The sequence below is a fragment of the Zingiber officinale genome, chromosome 4A (genome assembly GCF_018446385.1).
Source record: "Zingiber officinale cultivar Zhangliang chromosome 4A, Zo_v1.1, whole genome shotgun sequence".
NCBI classification, from domain to species: Eukaryota; Viridiplantae; Streptophyta; class Magnoliopsida; order Zingiberales; family Zingiberaceae; genus Zingiber; species Zingiber officinale.
The window spans coordinates 89969025-89987830 of NC_055992.1; the positions used below are offsets into that span (position 1 = coordinate 89969025).

Below are 18806 nucleotides of genomic sequence, written 5' to 3' on the forward strand. Positions count from 1 at the left end.
ATATGGTCGAAGGCGCCGAGCAGCTAGAACCAAAGCAAAGGCCAACTTCTCGAGCCCGGTGTAACGAGATTCAACATCTTTTAAAATGTGGCTCAGAAAATACACCGGCTGCTCTTCGCCGCTCGCCCTCACAAGTGCTGAGCCTACAGCATGCTCAGTTGATGATAGATAAATATAAAGTGACTCACCCCCGATCGGCTTGGCAAGTACAGGCAGAGAATTAAGATATGTCTTCAATTCTTCAAATGCTCGGTCGCATTCCTTGTCCCAGTGAAATTTAGTGGTCTTGCGCAAAATTTTGAAGAATGGTAGGCTCCGGTCGGCGGTTTTGGAGATGAATCTGGACAAAGCAGTTATCCGACCGGTCAACCGCTGCACTTCCCTTGTATTTCTGGGAGGCGACATGTCTTGTAGAGCTTTCACTTTGCTGGGATTTGCTTCAATTCCCCGCTCGGTCACTATGTACCCCAAGAAACACCCTCCTTTTGCTCCGAACAGACACTTCTAAGGATTTAGCTTGACTCCATATTTGCGTAGCGTTCGGAAGGTTTCTTCCATGTCCCTGAAGAGATCGGCCGCTCGGACTGATTTGATAAGAATGTCGTCCACATAGACTTCCAGATTCCGCCCGATCTGCTCCCTGAACACTTTGTTCATCAAGCGTTGATAGGTGGCCCCGGCATTCTTCAATCCGAACGGCATCACATTGTAGCAATATGTGCCGTCGGCAGTCACGAAGTTAACTTTTTCTTGATCTTCCCGGGCGAGCGGCACTTGATGATAGCCTTGGTAGGCGTCGAGCATACAAATTAATTCGCAGCCGGCCGTAGAGTCCACCAGCTGATCTATCCGGGGCAGAGGATAAAAATCTTTGGGGCATGCTTTGTTTAAGTCCCGAAAGTCGATGCAGACTCTCCACTTGCCGCCCGGCTTGGAGACTAACACTACGTTAGCCAGCCAGCTCGGGAACTGCACCTCGCGTATGTGGCCGGCCTCCATAAGTTTCTCTACTTCCACCCGAATGATGGCATTCTGCTCGGCACTGAAATCCCTTTTTCTCTGCTTCACTGGCCGAGCGTCCGGTCGGACATGCAACTCATGTTGCGCTATGCTCGGCGAAATTCCGGGCAACTCATGTGTCGACCAGACGAAGACATCATGATTTCGTTGGAGGCATTGGATCAGCTCCTCCTTCTGCTCCTCCTCCAGATCAGATGCGATAAAAGTCGTGGCCTCCGATCGGGTCAGATAGATCTGAACCTCCTCCTTTTCATCATAAACTAAAGCAGGAGGTTTCTCGGTTATGGCGTGTACCTCGATCCGGGGCGCCTTCCGAGCGGAACAGGCTTCTGCTCGGATCATCTCTATATAGCACCGCCGAGCTGCTAGCTGATCTCCACGTACTTCTCCTACTTTGTCCTCCACGGGGAACTTGATCTTCTGATGGAAGGTTGAAACGACTGCTCGGAATTCGCTGGGCGCTGGTCGTCCCAATATGACGTTGTAGGACGAAGGAGAGTCGACCACCATGAAGTTTATTGTCCTGGTCCTCCTGAGCGGCTCTTCTCCCAGTGAGGTAGCCAACCGGATCTGTCCAACCGGCTGAACTTCGTTACCCGTGAACCCGTAGAGCGGGGTTGTCATGGGAAGCAGCTCGGCTCGATCAATTTGCAGCTGATCGAACGCCTTCTTGAATATAATGTTGACCGAGCTCCCTGTGTCAACAAATACGCGGTGAATAGTGTAATTTGCTATTACCGCTTTAATGAGCAGAGCATCGTCGTGGGGCACTTCAACTCCTTCTAAGTCCCCGGGCCCGAAAGTGATTTGCGGTCCATTTGCCCGCTCTTGGCTGCAACCGACTGCGTGGATCTGGAGCTGCCGGACGCTCGCCTTTCTGGCTCGGTTGGAGTCTCCTCCGGTCGGCCCGCTAGCAATAACATTGATCTCGCCGCGGGAAGTATTGCTCCTATTTTCCTCTTCCCGAGTGGACGGTCGGGACCGTTCTCTGGATGCTCGGCGATTCTCCTGTCTTAGAGATCGGTGCCGATCGGACGTCTGTTGATGTCGCCTCTCGGTGCGGGTCCGGTCGGCTTCATGAGTCCTTTGTCTCCTGTCGATGGAAGGAGACCGTCATTCGGCATTTCTGGGAACGGGATTAGCCACGAAGGGAAGACTTCGACAATCCCTCGTGTTGTGCGTATCCGTCCGGTGGAAGGAGCAGAACATGGGGGTCCATTTCTTCTTTGGCTTGCTTCGAGCGGCAGCTACTTCTTGTACTTGGGACCCCACACGAGGGGAGCAGATTGCTTCGGCCCTTGGTCCTCTCGGCGGTTGATGAGTGGCCAAGGGTCTCCGCTCGGCATGAGGAGCCCGTTCGGTTGGTGTTTCTTTTTTCCTGGCTGCCTGCGCTTCCTCCACGTTGATATATTCATTGGCCCGGTGCAGCATATGATCATAATCTCGGGGCAGCTTTCGGATGAGCGACCGGAAGAAGTCCCCATCTACAAGGCCTTGCGTGAAGGCATTCATCATCGTCTCCGATGTGGCCGTTGGAATATCCATTGCCACTTGGTTGAATCGCTGGATGTAAGCTCGAAGCGATTCTCTCGGCTCTTGCTTGATGGCGAACAAGCTGACACTTGTCTTCTGATAACGCCGACTGCTGGCGAAGTGGTGGAGGAAGGCCGTTCGGAAGTCCTTGAAGCTAGTGATGGATCCGTCCGGCAGCCTCCGAAACCACCGTTGAGCCGATCCCGAGAGGGTGGTAAGAAAGACTCGGCACTTTACTCCATCCGTATATTGATGGAGCGTAGCTGTGTTATCGAACTTACCCAGATGATCATCCGGGTCTGTTGTTCCATTGTACTTGTCGATCGTCGGAGGCACGTAGTGCTTGGGCAGAGGGTCTCGTAGAATAGCCTCCGAAAATTGGCGATTGATCCGCTCGGGAGATGAGTCCGCTCGGGGAGCTTTCCCCTTTCTGTCGTCTCGCCTAGGCATTTCGTCGGAAGAAGATCCTCTATCTCTCCGAGCTAGTACGGCTTCAGGGGTGCGGAATAAGGCCCGATGGAATGCGACGGTAGCTTGAGGTGCTTCCGCTCGGCCACCCGACGCAGATGTTGCTTGTTGCTCCGGCCGCTCGGCTGCTGCTTTTTGTTTTTGCTCCACAAGTTTGGCGACCCTCATCTCGACCAGAGCGTCGAGTTCTTCTGTTGAAAGCGCCACCGTGTGTTGTTGTCCAACCTCGTCCATTGTTCCTGTTCGGATGCAGGAGCGTTCCCACAGACGGCGCCAAATTGATCCTGTCCGAACCAGAAGTCAACAGACGCTGGGCACGTGGCGCTCTCCGACTAGCTGATGTAGATCTCCAACTGGTGCCGCGATGCTCCGGCTGGCGGCGACCCTCCGACGCTCAAGTCAGGTAAATTACGATGAACAAGGTGGCTCCCAAAGTCTCAGAATACGTAGAATGCGTACCTCCGGCGAAGAGGGAGGTCCTTTATATAGGGCAGCGAAGAAGTGAGTGTACACTTATCGAGGTGTACACGTGTCCATAGCTCATACCCCAGTAAGGACTTGTCAGTGAGTTTACCTGACCCATACTGCTACAGTCTGAGCATGTCCTTGATGGGACAGCGGAATCCCCTGTCACAAGATTTGGAGCCTGGCCCACACGTGAAACATACCTGCTGTCAGAAAAAGACGTTCCTTGTCCTTTTCCTCTTTGCTCCAAATCTGTCTTCCGGGCGGACAGCTCCCTCAACATCCGTTCGGACATATGCGGTGGTTTACTTGGGGAGATCCTCCATCACGTGCTTCATGGGACTATTAGCAATGTTACCTTATGGCTTTGGCCGAGCGTGAGGTCCGCTCGGCTCACTACCTTCTCCACTGAGCGCCGGAACCCTGATTTGACAGGGTGCCTTCCAACCATAAGTGTGAGCCGGCCGGACCCATAAGGGGTATTCGATTCCATCGGCCGGCCGGTAGTCCGGTCGGACCGGCCGTCTACGTCCGTCCGTCCGGTCGGACCACACTCTCCCCCGATGGGCGGCTGCTCCGGTGACTTCCACTTGGCGTTGACTTTGCAGGGGGGCCCGCTCTTACTACCGGATCACATAATATGACAAAGTCAGATTTATTTTGTATTAATCCTTTCAATACCGACACTAAGGAAGCTTCACCCACAACTCCTACTAATAGCTCAACTGAATTTGGTACTTTGGTTCCTGACATATCCACTCCACATGCTCCTCCTTCTGCCACTATCCAATCATCTCCTAAGGTTGCGGATGATCCTTTTCTTTATCGTCGTCAATCCACTCGTGTTAGTAAGTCTACTAAATTAATAAATTTTGTTTACTCTTGTTATTCTCGTTCTTTTGCTTCATTTGTTGCATTTGTTTATTATCTTTTTGAGCATGTATCTTATAGAGAATCTATTTGTAACCCATTTTGGTAGAGTGTTATAGCTGAGGAACTAACTGCTTTACATTTGACTCGTACATGAAATTTAGTACCGTTACCACCAAGAAAACACACAATTAGTTCTTGTTGGATATATAAGATCAAAACTAAATCTGATAGATTTATCGAACGATACAAAGCTCGTCTTGTTGCTAAAGATTATTCTCAAGAGTATGACATGGATTATGAGGAAACATTTGCTCTTGTTGCAAAAATAACGATTGTTCATACTTTGATTGTTGTTGCTTCTATTTGTTGATGGAGAATATCTCAGATGGATCTCAAGGATGCATTTCTAAATGGTGATCTTCATGAAGAAGTTTATATGACACCTCCTTCTGATATTTCACACCAACTTGATGAAGTTTACAGACTTCGTAAAGTATTTTATGGTCTCAAACAAGCACCTTGTGCTTAGTTTGAGAAGTTATCTACAATGATTGTTTCGCTTGGTTTTCATCATAGTAATCATGATTAATCATTGTTTATCAGATGTATAAGTGCAGGTCGTATTCTTTTATCATTATATGTTGATAACATGATTGTTACTAGTGATGATTCTGATGAAATTACTTCCTTGAAGTCTGAGTTAACTCGTTGTTTTTGCTATGAAAGACTTGGTATACTATAGTACTTTCTAGGCATTGAGGTTAATTATTCCCCAAAAGGTTATCTTTTATCTCAATCAAAGTATATATCTAATCTATTTGAGTATTCTCGTCTTACTGATAATAGAGTCGTTGATACTCCTATTGAGACTAATGCTCAAGATTCTCTATCTAATGTCGGATCCTAGTTTATATAAAACTATTGTTGAAAGCTTCGTTTATCTCACTGTGACACATCCAGATATTGCGTATATTGTTCATATGATTAGTCAATTTATCGATGTACCAACTACAGTTCATTGGGATGTTGTTCTTCGTATTCTCAGGTATCTTCGGAGCACTCAATTTCAAATATTTTTATTTCCTTCTACTTCATCTCTAGAGCTGCATGTATACTCTGATGCTGATTAGACTGGTGATCCTACAGATAGCAAATCTACCACTGACTTCTGTGTTTTTCTTGGTGATTCCCTCATTTCTTGGAAGAGTAACAAAATATGATGTTATTTCTAGATCTTCCATAGAAACTAAGTATTGTGTCATGACCTCAACTATTTATGAGATAGTTTAGTTACGTTGATTGCTTACAGATATGAGTATCTTTTCTTCATTAACCTACTCCGTCATATTATGATAATTAGAGTGCTATTCAAATTACACATAATTCAATTTTTCATGAGCGGACGAAACATATTGAAATTGATTGTTACATTACACTTCAGCTTTCGTTTCTTGTCTAACAAACTCTCAATGCTTTTAGCTGTAGCGTTGTGAGTTTGAGGGGAGATGTTAGATTATATATATTTATTTGTATTGCTTTTGGGGCAATTTAATTTTTTCCCTTTATATTTAGGGTTTTTTAATTTAATTATATAAGACTCTATACTCTGTATTTCTAAGTATCACTTTTATATTCAATAATATGGCTAATTTTTCCTTTTTTTCTTAATTTCTATAATAAAAAATTAATTTAATATTATACTTGATCTTAGTAAAAAAAACTGAGAAAATTATGTTGGTGCAAGATTCCCAAGGTCAAGGTTGACCTAGTTGATTGAGCTTGAATTGGTTCAAACTCGACTCTTGATATATGGGTTTCAATGTTTGACAATACATGGAGATAATACATGGAGATTGCAAGTGCAATTGTTCATGTGGGGAGATTGTTGGTACAATTCCTTTTTTGGTCAAGGTTGACCAGTTCAGATGTGAAGGAGAGTCAAGTAGGTCAAGGTTAACTGGATACTTGATTGGAAAATCCTGGTTAGTGAAGCAAGGTGAAAGTCCTAACTGGGATGTTAGGCAGAAGAAAAGTCCTGGTGAGTGAAGCCAGGCAGATGAGAAATCCTAGTGAGTGAAGCTAGGCAGAAGGAAAGTCCTAGTGAGTGAAGCTAGATAGAAGGAAAATCCTGGTGAGTGAAGCCAAGCAAGGGAAATCCAGGTGGATCAAGGTTGATCGGACACCTGGTGGAGATAAGTCCAAATGGGTCAAGGATGACCAGACACTTGGCACGAGGAGAAAAGTCCAAGTGGGTCAAGGATGTCCAGACACTTGGCACGAGGAGAAAAGTCTAAGTGGGTCAAGGATGTCCAGACACTTGGCACGAGGAGAAAGTCCAAGTGGGTCAAAGGGATTGACCGGACACTTGGTGAGGGAGTTCTAGCAGGTCAAGGGTGACCAGATGCTAGGCATGATGTACCAACAGGTTATGGTTGACCGAATGTTGGTAAAGGGGACTTTGGACTTAGCTTTGGGCAAAAACCATGAGCTGGATCGATCAGCCAATCGATTGGCTTATGCCCAATCGATCGGCTGATCGATTGGGTGAGTCCCCGCGACAAGCCTCCTCCCAATCGATCAGTGGATCGATTAGGAGAAGCTCGCGATCACACAGAATAGCTATAGATCGATCGGCCGATCGATTCAGAGCCTCCAATCGATCAACCGATCGATTGGGAGCTGCGGTTTCGCGTGATAAGCCCTGGATCGATCGACCATTGATCGATTGGGAGAAGCTCGCGATCACACAGAATAGCTCTGGATCGATCGGTCGATCGATTCAAAGCCTCCAATCGATCAACCGATCGATTGGGAGCTGCGATTTCGCGCGATAAGCCCTGGATCGATCGACCGATCGATCCAGGCAATTCCCGAGAGCACAGAGGCGCTCTGGATCGATCGACCGATCGATCCAAAGCCTCCCCAATCGATTGGGAGCAATCCAATCGATTGGGATTCAACCGTTGGCGCTGGATAAAGACGTTAGCGTACGATTTCATCGGCAGAACTCTCGGCTTTCTTCTCCAGCGACACCAGCGATTCCACAACTTCTCCACAGAGTTCTCACCGCCAGTTCTTGAAGATTCTTAGAGGCTTGTGTTGGTGCACGTCCAAGTCAAGAGGCGAGGAAGAAGTTAGGGTTAGGGTTTCTTGTGCAAACTTGTAAGATCTTATTGTATTTTGTTTCCCTTTCCTTTCTTCTTGTACTGAGAGCTTGTAAGGCTTCTCCGCCTTCGGTAGTTACCGAAAAGGAGTGTTTGCATAGTGGAGGGTGTGTGAGTGTGTGGATCCTTGGACTAGTCACCTTTTCTTGAGGTGGATACCAAGTAAATCCCTAGAGTTAGCATTGTTGTGTTGTTTCTTGTATTTTCCGCTGCTATCATCTTGAAGAAACAAGCAACGACGAGCACGAGATCGCGCCGAGCTATTCACCCCCCCTCCTCTAGCTACATTTTTTGTCCCAACAAGTAGTATTAGAGCGAGGTCGCTCTTCACTGGAATCATCGTCGAAAGAGGCAAAAAGCAAGAGGGTGAAGAAGTTGGTGCAAATTCTATCAAGTCAAAGACTTCATCATCAAGCTCAACTTAAAATGGAATTCGGAGAAGGATTCGGATTCGACACGAGGGTGCCTCCACCATATGTATCCACGAGTTTCGATCTTGGAAATCAAGAATCGAAAACTTTCTTATGATGGAGATAGAGCAATGGTTTGCTCTCATGGAAGGCTTCGAAGCTCCAACAAATTCAAAGGGCAAAACTCTCAAGAGGAGCAAGTGGAGCCAAGAGCAAATTCAAAGGAGCGAGGCAAATGACAAAGTGACCAAGCTATTGGTCAATTTATTGCCAAACAATATTTTGGCTCAAGTCGGAGAATTCAGATATGTCAAGGAGCTTTGGAGCAAATTGGCAACGATTCATGAGATCCCCTCCATTGTACCGATTCAAGAAGAATCCAAAGAGGGCGACTCCGTGGGTCAAGATCAAGAGGAAGTGGACTCCAAAGTTGAGAGATGTTCAACTTCCGAAGAAGAAATCCAAGAGGCCTCATCTTCAAAGGAATGCGATGAAAAGAGCAAAGAGGGAGCATACTCTTTGTTCCATGTACAAGATGAAGATGATGAAGCCTCCACCTCTAGGATTGAGGGGGAGCAATTTTTGTTGACACCGGATCAAGAAGAAAAAGAAGTCTCCACATCCGGGTCAAGAGAAGAAGAGGATGAAGAAGCTTCCACCTCTACAAGTCGAGTCAAATCTATTGGAGGAGCATCATTATCGGAACAAGAGGAAGTTTCTACCTCCGGATCCAAAGGAGAATATGTCATTCATACACATGAAGGTATAAATATTTCATTTAAAAATAAAAAACACATTATATGCTTTGAGTGTAGGGAATATGGGCACTACAAGAGCAAGTGCCCTAAATTGGCCAAGAAGAAGGGTCAAGTGACATCAAAGGGCAAGGAGAAGCCCAAGGAGACTGTTCCCACAACAAAGAAGAACAAGGAGCACATTGTGTGCTTCTTGTGCAACCAAAAAGGACATTATAGAAGTCAATGTCCTAAGGGGAAGAAGGTTGTCAAGCCTAAGGGAGGAAGCATGAGTCAAGAGGGAGCCTCCAAGGTAAAATAAAAAGTATCATTTATTGAGTCTACCCCTTTAAATAATGGTAAAAATCATGTTAATTCTAATTTTTATCATTTTAATGCTATTTACCATAAAAATAGGAAGCATTATAGCATTAAAAAAACATATGGCTCTCCATGCTAAGACTATCACACCTAGGGTTAGGAAGATAGGTAAAAGTTTAGGCAATAACACTAAGGACCATAGTTATAAGCTTAGAAATAAAAATGCTCAAGGATTTAAGGGAAAATTGAAATCTAGGGATTTATGGGAAGAAAATCAAGTCTTGAGGTCAAGGCTTGATAAAATTGAAAAGACCCTAAAAAGGATGGAAAGTATCCTAAAAGGGCAAAGTGAACAAAACCTAGGTTTAGCACAACAAGGGTCATCTAAGGGCCATAGGGGTTTGGGATACAAACCTTAAACCAAAAAAGATGTGTTTTCTTACCATATGGTTCTATATAATTATGAAACCAACCCTAAGTCAAATGGTCAAGTCAAAAATACTAGGGAGGTTATCCCTAAAAGTATTTTTACAACAAACGTGACTAAGACTTCTAAGAAGTCCAAGAAAGTCACAAAGAAGGTCACAAGAGAAGAAATTCCTATAGTTGACTTAGGAAATGTGACTAAGGCTTCTAAAAAGTCTAACAAGGTCACTGGGAAAATATCTAGGGAGGTTATCCCTAGTGAGTACCTAGAGCATCCAAGGAGCACCGAGAGCATCCAAGGAGCACCAATAGGTTTTGGGTTCCTAGGAGCATTTTCTCTACCCCTTAGATGGGTTAGAGAGTGTCAACTCTAATTGAAAGGGTAGTTAACCCAATCATGATAAAGTTGGCACTCTAAGAGCATTTTCAAGGTTATTGTTAACCTTTGAAAATAATAAGGATTATTGGTTTACTCTTGGAAAGAGTAAGATGTGTCATAATGTGATAAATTTGATTTTAAAATAAAATTGGCATATCTGGGAAAATCATAAGAACTACCAAGTTGGGATTGTGGTATGTTCTTAGGAAGTTAAAGGCAAATCTAAGCCTTATTTTTTGGTTACTCTTGAAAGAGTAAATTGTGCCAAAATTTGAGGAATATGCTTAATTTAAATTGGCACAAAATTTATAAAAGCAAAAGAAATGTCAAGTTAGGTTTTGACATCTTCTTGAGAAATCATGGGCAATCTAAGATTTAAGTTAAGTTTAGCTAAGGTTTTAGGATACTTAGATAGATAATCTAGGTATATTTTATTTATGCTATTTTACCATGCTTTGTTTGCCCATCATATGCCATGACATCAAATTTTGCATTCATGGTTTAAATATGAAAAATATAAAAATACCATGTCATACCATACATACATCATGTAGTTCTAGGAAATTTTTCCTTTGAAAAGTATCTATCTTTGATGTATACCATAACATCATCATGCATTCATTTAATTTCCTTGTAACTAAGGACTAATGGCATTCATTAATAAGTAACATCCTTGGTGGATGTTCATAACCTCAAAATGTCTAGATAGATATGTATGATCCCTAGATTAGGGCAAAACCAAAGTTTACATCTTACTAAAGAACTATAAGGTGACTTGTATGTGTTTTGTACACATTAGATGCAAGTGAGATGTTAGGATGATGAACAAAACTCGAGATGTTGATTTAGTGCATTCTTATGAGTTTTAGGTTCATCAAAACACATAGTTATGTGTTTTCCAATCATTGGGAAAGCTAATGTACAAGTCATGTGCATTGAGCCCAAAAAGTATGGTTGGATATTGGTTTTGAAAATGATTTTAAATATGCTTTGGAAAACCTTGATGAAGACTATCTTTTGATAGTAATCATCATTGAATAGTTGAGCACAAACTTGGAAGAAAACACTAAACTTTTTACAAGTTTCCAAGTTTATATCAATCTTTGAAAATAGAAAGTATTTTCATAGAAAACTATTTTTCCTTTGTCTACATGAATTTTCATGATTTTTCGATTTTTGTAGAATTTTAGGGGAGTTTCTGAAATTCAATGAAATAAATTTTTAGTTTTTCAGAGCGATTAGAGTGCCTCAATCGATCGGGTGATCGATTGAGAGGATTTTTCCTGCGAGCAGAAGCTCGCTAGATCGATCAGCCGATCGATCCACGTAGTCTGAATCGATCAGTTGATCGATTCAGCAGGGTTCAATCGATTGGGACCCAACTCCAATCAATTCAAATGCTGATTTTGGTTGGGAAAGCTTATCTTCAGCATTTTTGGTCTATGTAGACATTCCTAACCCCTCAAAAACATTTGTATACCTTTAGGGGGAGTTTTCATGATGAAAACAAGAATGGATTGGTTAAAGAAGACTAAGTAGAGGTTTAGGTTGAGGTTTGGTTTCATTATTGAATTTTTGAACCTCAAACACTTCTAAAATTGGGTTTCCTATATGTTTAGGGATTCCAAGTCATTGTTGGTGCAATGACAGAAGTTACGTGCATGTCTTTAGGGGGAGTTACTCTTTAAGGACATGAAAATCTATTTTTCATACACCTTGGGAGGTGGTTAACCTTCCTTAACGTAAATGCTCAATGTTGGACATTTGCCTACAATGGAGAGTGGATATCTTCATTGTTCACGTGGTATATGCTCACGGATGAGCATTTGATGAAAGTGAAGGGTATGGGACCTTCATTTGAATCGTGTATGAATATACCAGGTGGTATATGCTCAAGGTTGAGCGTTAAGAATAATGAAGGGTTTGGGACATTCGTTATTATGTTGTGAACAATGAGTGAAGTTATGAACAACGTTGGGTAACTCTTCAATGGGAGAGTTTTTGATGTGTATCAATAGGGGGAGAATGTAGGGTTTAAGTTAGGCCTTCATTACCTAAGAGGGAGTTTGCCCTATAGAAAAGGAGGAGAATGAAGGGAACCCTCATTCATATTAGCATGAAGGAGTTTGAGGCTATGGGATTAGCCTAACTTAAAGGAGGTATTATCAAACATCAAAAAGGGGGAGATTGTTGGTGCAAGATTCTCTAGGTCAAGGTTGACCTAGTTGACTGAACTTGAATTGGTTCAAGCTCGAGTCTTGATGTTTAGGTTTCGATGTTTGATAATACATGGAGATTGCAGGTGCAATTGTTCATGTTGGGAGATTGTTGGTACAATTCCTTTTTTGGTCAAGGTTGACCAGTTCAGATGTGAAGGAGAGTCAAGTAGGTCAAGGTTGACTGGATACTTGACTGGAAAATCCTAGTGAGTGAAGCCAGGTGAAAGTCCTAATTGGGAGGTTAGGCAGAAGGAAAGTCCTGGTGAGTGAAGCCAGGTGAAAGTCCTAACTAGGAGGTTAGGCAGAAGGAAAGTCCTGGTGAGTGAAGCCAAACAGATGAGAAGTCCTAGTGAGTGAAGCTAGGCAGAAGGGAAGTCCTGATGAGTAAAGCCAGGCAGATGTGAAGTCCTAGTGAGTGAAGCTAGGCAGAAGGGAAGTCCTAGTGAGTGAAGCCAGGTAAGGGAAATCCAAGTGGATCAAGATTGATCGGACACCTGGTAGAGATAAGTCCAAGTGGGTCAAGGATGACATACACTTGGCATGAGGAGAAAAGTCCAAGTGGGTCAAGGATGACCAGATACTTGGCACAAGGAGAAAAGTCCAAGCGGGTCAAAGGAATTGACCGGACACTTGGTGAGGGAGTCCTAGCAGGTCGAGGGTGATCGGATGCTAGACATGATGTACCAACAGGTCATGGTTGACTGGATGTTGGTAAAGGGGACTTAGGACTTAGCTTTGGGCAAAAACCATGAGTTGGATCGATCAGCCGATCGATTGGCTCATGCCCAATCGATCACCTGATCGATTGGGTGAGTCCCCGCGACAAGCCTCCTTCCAATCGATCAGCGGATCAATTGGGAGAAGCTCGCGATCGCACAGAATAGCTCTGGATCGATCGGCCGATCGATTCAGAGCCTCCAATCGATCAGCCGATCGATTGGGAGCTGCGATTTCGCGCGATAAGCCCTGGATTGATCAGCTAATCGATCCAGACAATTCTCGAGAGCACAGAGGCGCTCTGGATCGATCGGCTGATCGATCCAAAGCCTCCCCAATCGATTGGGAGCAATCCAATCGATTGGGATTTGACCGTTGGCGCTGGATATAGACGTTGGCGTGCGATTTCGTCGGCAGAACTCTCGGCTTTCTTCTCTAGCGACACCAGCGATTCCACAGCTTCTCCACAGAGTTCTTACCGTCAGTTCTTGAAGATTCTTGGAGGCTTGTGCTGATACACGTCCAAGTCAAGAGGCGAGGAAGAAGTTAGGGTTAGGGTTTCTTGTGCAAACTTATAAGATCTTATTGTATTTTGTTTCCCTTTCCTTTCTTCTTGTACTGAGAGCTTGTAAGGCTTCTCGATCTGCCTTCGGTAGTTATCGAAAAGGAATGTTTATATAGTGGAGGGTGCGTGAGTGTGTGGATCCTTGGACTAGTCACCTCTTCTTGAGGTGAATACCAAGTAAATCCCTAGAGTTAACATTGTTGTGTTGTTTCTTGTATTTTCCACTGCTATCATCTTGAAGAAACAAGCAACGACGAGCACAAGATCGCGCCGAGTTATTCACCCCCCTCTAGTTACATTTTCGGTCCCAACAAATTATACTTTCTAACATTGCCGACCTAAGGTATTTATAGAAGCTTCTCTACTCGCAGAGTTGCCAATTATAAGATCTGAGACTAAAGAGAACTCTAGATTTCTAATTAATTAATGAGAAATTTTTTTAATAATATGTCGTAGCTGAGTCTTGAACTCTAGATCTCTGATTGATTAATGAGAAAAATTTCTAATAATACGTTGCAGCTGAGTTTCAAACTCTAGATCACTGATTAATTAATGAGAAAATTTCTAATAAAATATTATAACTAAGTTTTGAACTCTAGATCCCTGATGGATGAATTTATGAAAATTACTAATAAATCTTGAAATTTTTTTTAGTATAAAAAAGAAAAAATTATATTAATATAATTTTATTTTAAGATTCATTAAAATTAATTAGTAAAAGAATAGATTTTTAATAAAATAATAAGATAATTTAAATTCTATTGACTTAATTATTTAAGGCATACTTATAGCAACAAATAATAATTACCTGCATTTCACACATTTCTATGAGTTCCTTCCAAATAATATGGAAAATATAAATTATAAAATTAACTTATAATCAACCCTTAAAAAAACTGAAAAGATTGGAAAAAAAAATTTCTCATGCATCTACCAAAACTTAACTCATGTACTTTCTTATTCAATTGTTGAAGGTATCGTGATGATAAAAGATAAATACGATCGCTTCTAACATTTTTATCAATCCGTCTCATAGTTACTATAAAGAAGATAAATTATGGACGATAATTAATTTTTAAAATAATAATTAATATATGAGAGAAATATTTATTTTAATTTTATCGAGATTCTAACATTAAATTGATTGAGATTTGAATTTTAAATTTTATGAAGATAATAATTCCTAGAGCGTCCCGAGCAAATAATTGTTTAAAGTATCGTGAACTTTGACCCGTTCAACCAATTAAAAAATTATCAAATAATTATTTAAAACTATAATAAATCCATCACGCCACTGATCCTTGCTCCTCACGTCACGTATCATGCTGCCTCTTACCGCCACGTGTCATGTCGCATCCCGTACGTTCCGAGTTCGGACGTCGCTCCCTGCTCCTCCTAGTTCCTACACGCACCTCCCTACAATCATACTCTCCAACCAACGTCCGCCACCTCATCGAGTATTGCTTGGGGGTGATTTTTAGATGTTAACATACGGATCTCTTTTTTCATTCCTTTGTAACGCGTGTTCAAATGCGCGAAGCGTCCTCGACCTCGAGCTCCTCACCGTGCGAATCCATCCATCGATCGATCGATCCTTCTTCCTTAGTCGCATCTCCTCCTCGTCTGGCGTCGAATTTGACCATCCGTCTTCGATTCCTTGGGGATCTGGAGATTTGAAGTGCTCGCTCTCCCTTGGAAGTATCCGCTTCGTTTGGCCTTCGTGGGGAAACGAACAGGAGTCGGACGAATCGAGGTTTGCTCTTATCTTCTTTTAGTGTTTGAATCATCACTGCTTGTTGCTTGCACTTGAATACTTGTCGAGTAAGAAGCCTAACAAGCTTTACGGTGTTTGTTTGTTTCTTGTTGATTCGTTCGTGAGCTTCAATTGAGTTGGGAACTTTGGGGGAGATGAATAAGATTTAGAGCTTTGCCGTCGCTGTTTTTGATTTTTGGATTGGTGTTCGCGTGCAGGTTGGGTTACTACTGATATGGGAGGCGGCAATCCAGAAACTGTGAATTTGGAGGTTTGCTTCAGGAGCCTTATGGTTGCCGGCGGCAGCCAAGAGAAGGTGGAGAGGTCAATGGTGGTTATGCAAGGTTGGAAGGATCTTCCTGTGGAGCTACTGCTTCGAATCCTCTCTCTCGTGGGTGATGATCGCACTGTGGTTGTGGCTTGTGGTGTTTGCAAAGGGTGGAGAATTGCTCTGAGCCTGGGGCTTACAAATCTCTCGCTTGCATGGTACTGCTGAATTTTTTTTCTTCTTTCATTATTTGTTTTCTCTATTTTGTTTGTTCCGAATTGCTGCTCTCTTCGGCTTCCTGTGCACACACATAAGAACATATATATTTCGCTAGAGAGGTAGGTGTAGTAATGGGATGGCCTAGCGTTGGTCTCTAGTTAGTTATCTTCTCAAGTGAGATTCTTAGCTTGAAAAGGAGCCACCCCCAAGCGTATGCATTACTTTCCTTTTAAAGGACGGGGGAGAAAGCTCCCACCATAATATCATTACGTAATAAAAATGCATGTTTTTCTTGGATCCTGCTTATTTACCTTCTGCAATTACAATCACTTCAGAGCAAATTATTGGAAAACCCACCCATCTCAACAGCATCATCCTTTCAAGTGATCCCAAGGAACATGTGGGCACCCCAATTGATGAAGGTTTCGCCATAGTAAGCGGTGACTCTGCAACTATGGTTTCATTCTTCAACACCTTGTTGATAGAGAAGGGCTGTGAGGTACTCAAACATGAAGGAGGTTAATGGAATGTTGGCAATGATGATGCTGTGGTTGATGCGGAAGTGTTAGATCCCCACATCTCACTGATCACGGAGACAATTATTTATGTATTAACCCGGTGAATGCTCTGTTGATGACCATTCTCATGCAAAATGACAGCCTACTTGATTGACGAGGATGAAGAAGGCTACTACCACCAGGGTCATAAAAGTTTCACTGAACAAGTAGCTGACATAGTATTCTTAGTATGATGAAACAAAAGGATTCTCTATTGTTTAAGCTACAATCAATCAGTTGAGCATAAACAACAACAAAACGAAGCCAACATAACTGTTTGATCTGAGAAACTTCAGGAGAGTATGTCGTTGCAGAAACTTCAGAATATATTAGTGCATGAGACAATTGAGGAGCTTAATGATCTTTGATATAGGTAAATATCCTATGAGCACAAGATATAGATATTAAGATCCCATTAAGAGTAACACAATGCACACTCAAGACTATGCCAAAACCTAATAATTTAGTCTGAACAAAACAAAAAACTAATAATTGAGCAATGAGATTTGATTTCCTATGTCCATGTGATAATAAAATCCTACCTAGTAGAATGTATTAAAGTTGAAGGCGAGTAGAATAAAGTGTGGCCAAATAGAATCTTGTTTCTTTCTTTTATTTTTCTTTTGTTTTTGAAGAACATATTAGAATCTCTGTTTTTTTTATCTCAGTGCATATTACGGATATGGTCTTTTATAGAACAGAATCGCAAGATAAGGGTGTGTATTATATGCAATAGAGTATGGGCCACTTGTAGTTGTTGTAATGACAAAAGTGATTAGTTTTTTTTTAGATAGCATCTGGTGGAAGCTCTCAAGCCCCCATTGTTTAATGAAGGCAGGTCAAACCCAAGACCCTGGCTACAAGGGTTTGTTGGTACCTTCAACAAAATTAAGAACTTAGGCATCGTTTGGGGCAGCTTTTATTAAAGTTGCTTTTTTTAAAAAAAAATATTTTTTAAGATCCTGTTGCTTAGTTCATTACTGTAAAAAACTCTCTAGTTTGTTTGTTTCTGGATGATGCATATAATGGATAGATAGATGTATTTATTCATGCTTTCTCAAATGTTTCGGGTGATTGAAACCATGGTTTCAACAAGTGTTGATTGGGGTTCTCTTGGTGGACAACCCTCTGGTTCCAACGATTAGTCGAGCCTTGGATCAAAATTCCTTGGCCTTTCGGAATGGACCTTAATTTATTTTTCGCTTGTTGGTTCTCTCATAAACTACTCGCTATTGGTTGAATTCAAAGACTTGTTTATAAAATTCAATTTTTCTGCTATTGCAGGTGCAAAAATAACATGAACAATCTTGTGCAATCGCTTATCCCTAAGTTACCAAAGCTGCAAGTTCTATCGCTTCGGCAAAATTACAGTCCTCAACTTGAGGACAATGATGTTGAGACTATATCCAAGCACTGCCATGAATTAAGGGATTTAGACCTTAGCAAAAGTCAGAAACTAACTGACCGTTCATTGTATGCTTTGGGCCATGGATGTCCCCACTTAGCAAAACTCAACATAAGTGGATGCTCAGGTTTTACTGATGCTTCCCTTGAATATCTGGCAAGATGTTTTAAAAATTTAAAATACTTGAATCTCTGTGGATGTGCAAAAGCTGCATCTGACCGAGCTCTACATGTTGGTATCTTCGTCTGTGTCTATCATATATTATTTCTTTAAAAAAAATTTCCTCAAGCTTCTAAATTCCCTCTGCAGGCTATTTCATGCAATTGCAATGGCTTACAGTCATTGAATCTTGGTTGGTGTGAGGGCGTCAGTGACAAGGGAGTTATCAGTTTGGCAGCAGGTTGCCCTGATCTCCAAGCTTTGGATCTGTGTGGTTGTATTCTCATCACCGGTAATTCGTCTGAACTGAACAGTCTGATAACTCTACTCAAATTCATCTTGGGAGAATGAATAAATCTCATGCATTTTAACAATTGATATATACCACTAAGGAGCCTTGTACTGGCAATAAAATGTGAACTATTTGTTTCTTTTCAGATGAGAGTGTGGTTGCATTGGCAAATGGTTGCCCGCGACTAAGGTCCCTCGGCCTGTACTACTGCCAAAACATCACCGACAGAGCCATGTACTCGCTAGCCAATAGTCTAGTGAGTAGCAAGCATGGACCATGGAAAATCAAAAAAGGTTACCAGAGTGGGCTGATGAGCCTCAATATCAGCCAGTGCACTGCCTTAACTCCGCCTGCTGTTCAAGCCGTCTGCAACTCATTTCCAGAGCTGCATACTTGTCCTGGCAGGTATTCGCTCCTTATTAGTGGCTGCCTTAGTCTTACCTCTGTGCACTGTGCCTGTGCTGCCCAAGATAACCGTGCCAGTAGATCTGCATTTCCAAATCACGCTTACTGAAGATCATGAAATATTTAACATGCAAAAGTTTCTGTACAAAGAAAATTGAAGGTCAAAACCATTATCCGTGAATAAGAAAAATTCAGTGTGCGGTTTTGCATCGTGGATTTGAATATCCACATTGCTAGATGCAAATGCTTGGAACAAGTAGTTTGTTTTTTCCTGTTTGAGTAACGATTCACTATACATTATTTGGTTTCCTCCTCTCCTGCGTGTAAACAATAAAACAAAAGCTTTCTGCTATCAATGAATTCTAGTTCTTATGTTGCTAGTTCTTGCGTTACTTGTTTGATGATAAATACCCTTGAGATTATGTAAAACGGAATTTAGAGAATTGACCCCTCC

General features: G+C 42.3%; 1 protein-coding gene across 1 annotated transcript; it reads left to right on the forward strand.

Moving 5' to 3' along the window:
• Window positions 1-14824: 14824 nt before the first annotated feature.
• On the forward strand, window positions 14825-18732 carry LOC121970132 (F-box protein SKP2A-like). Its single transcript, XM_042520627.1, has 5 exons — window positions 14825-15047; window positions 15266-15533; window positions 17376-17727; window positions 17806-17947; window positions 18094-18732. Exons 2-5 carry the CDS (start codon window positions 15283-15285, stop codon window positions 18459-18461), a joined length of 1113 nt encoding a protein of 370 aa, XP_042376561.1. The 5' UTR covers window positions 14825-15047; window positions 15266-15282; the 3' UTR covers window positions 18462-18732.
• Window positions 18733-18806: the final 74 nt, after the last annotated feature.

What these genes read in the sequence shown, in the direction of transcription:
- LOC121970132 (XM_042520627.1), top strand. Translation starts at nt 15,283, where the DNA reads ATGGGAGGCGGCAATCCAGAAACTGTGAATTTGGAGGTTTGCTTCAGG. An exon ending in ACAAATCTCTCGCTTGCATG is followed by an intron (nt 15,534 to 17,375) that starts GTACTGCTGAAT and finishes CTGCTATTGCAG; the next exon opens with GTGCAAAAATAACATGAACA. An exon ending in TGGTTGTATTCTCATCACCG is followed by an intron (nt 17,948 to 18,093) that starts GTAATTCGTCTG and finishes GTTTCTTTTCAG; the next exon opens with ATGAGAGTGTGGTTGCATTG.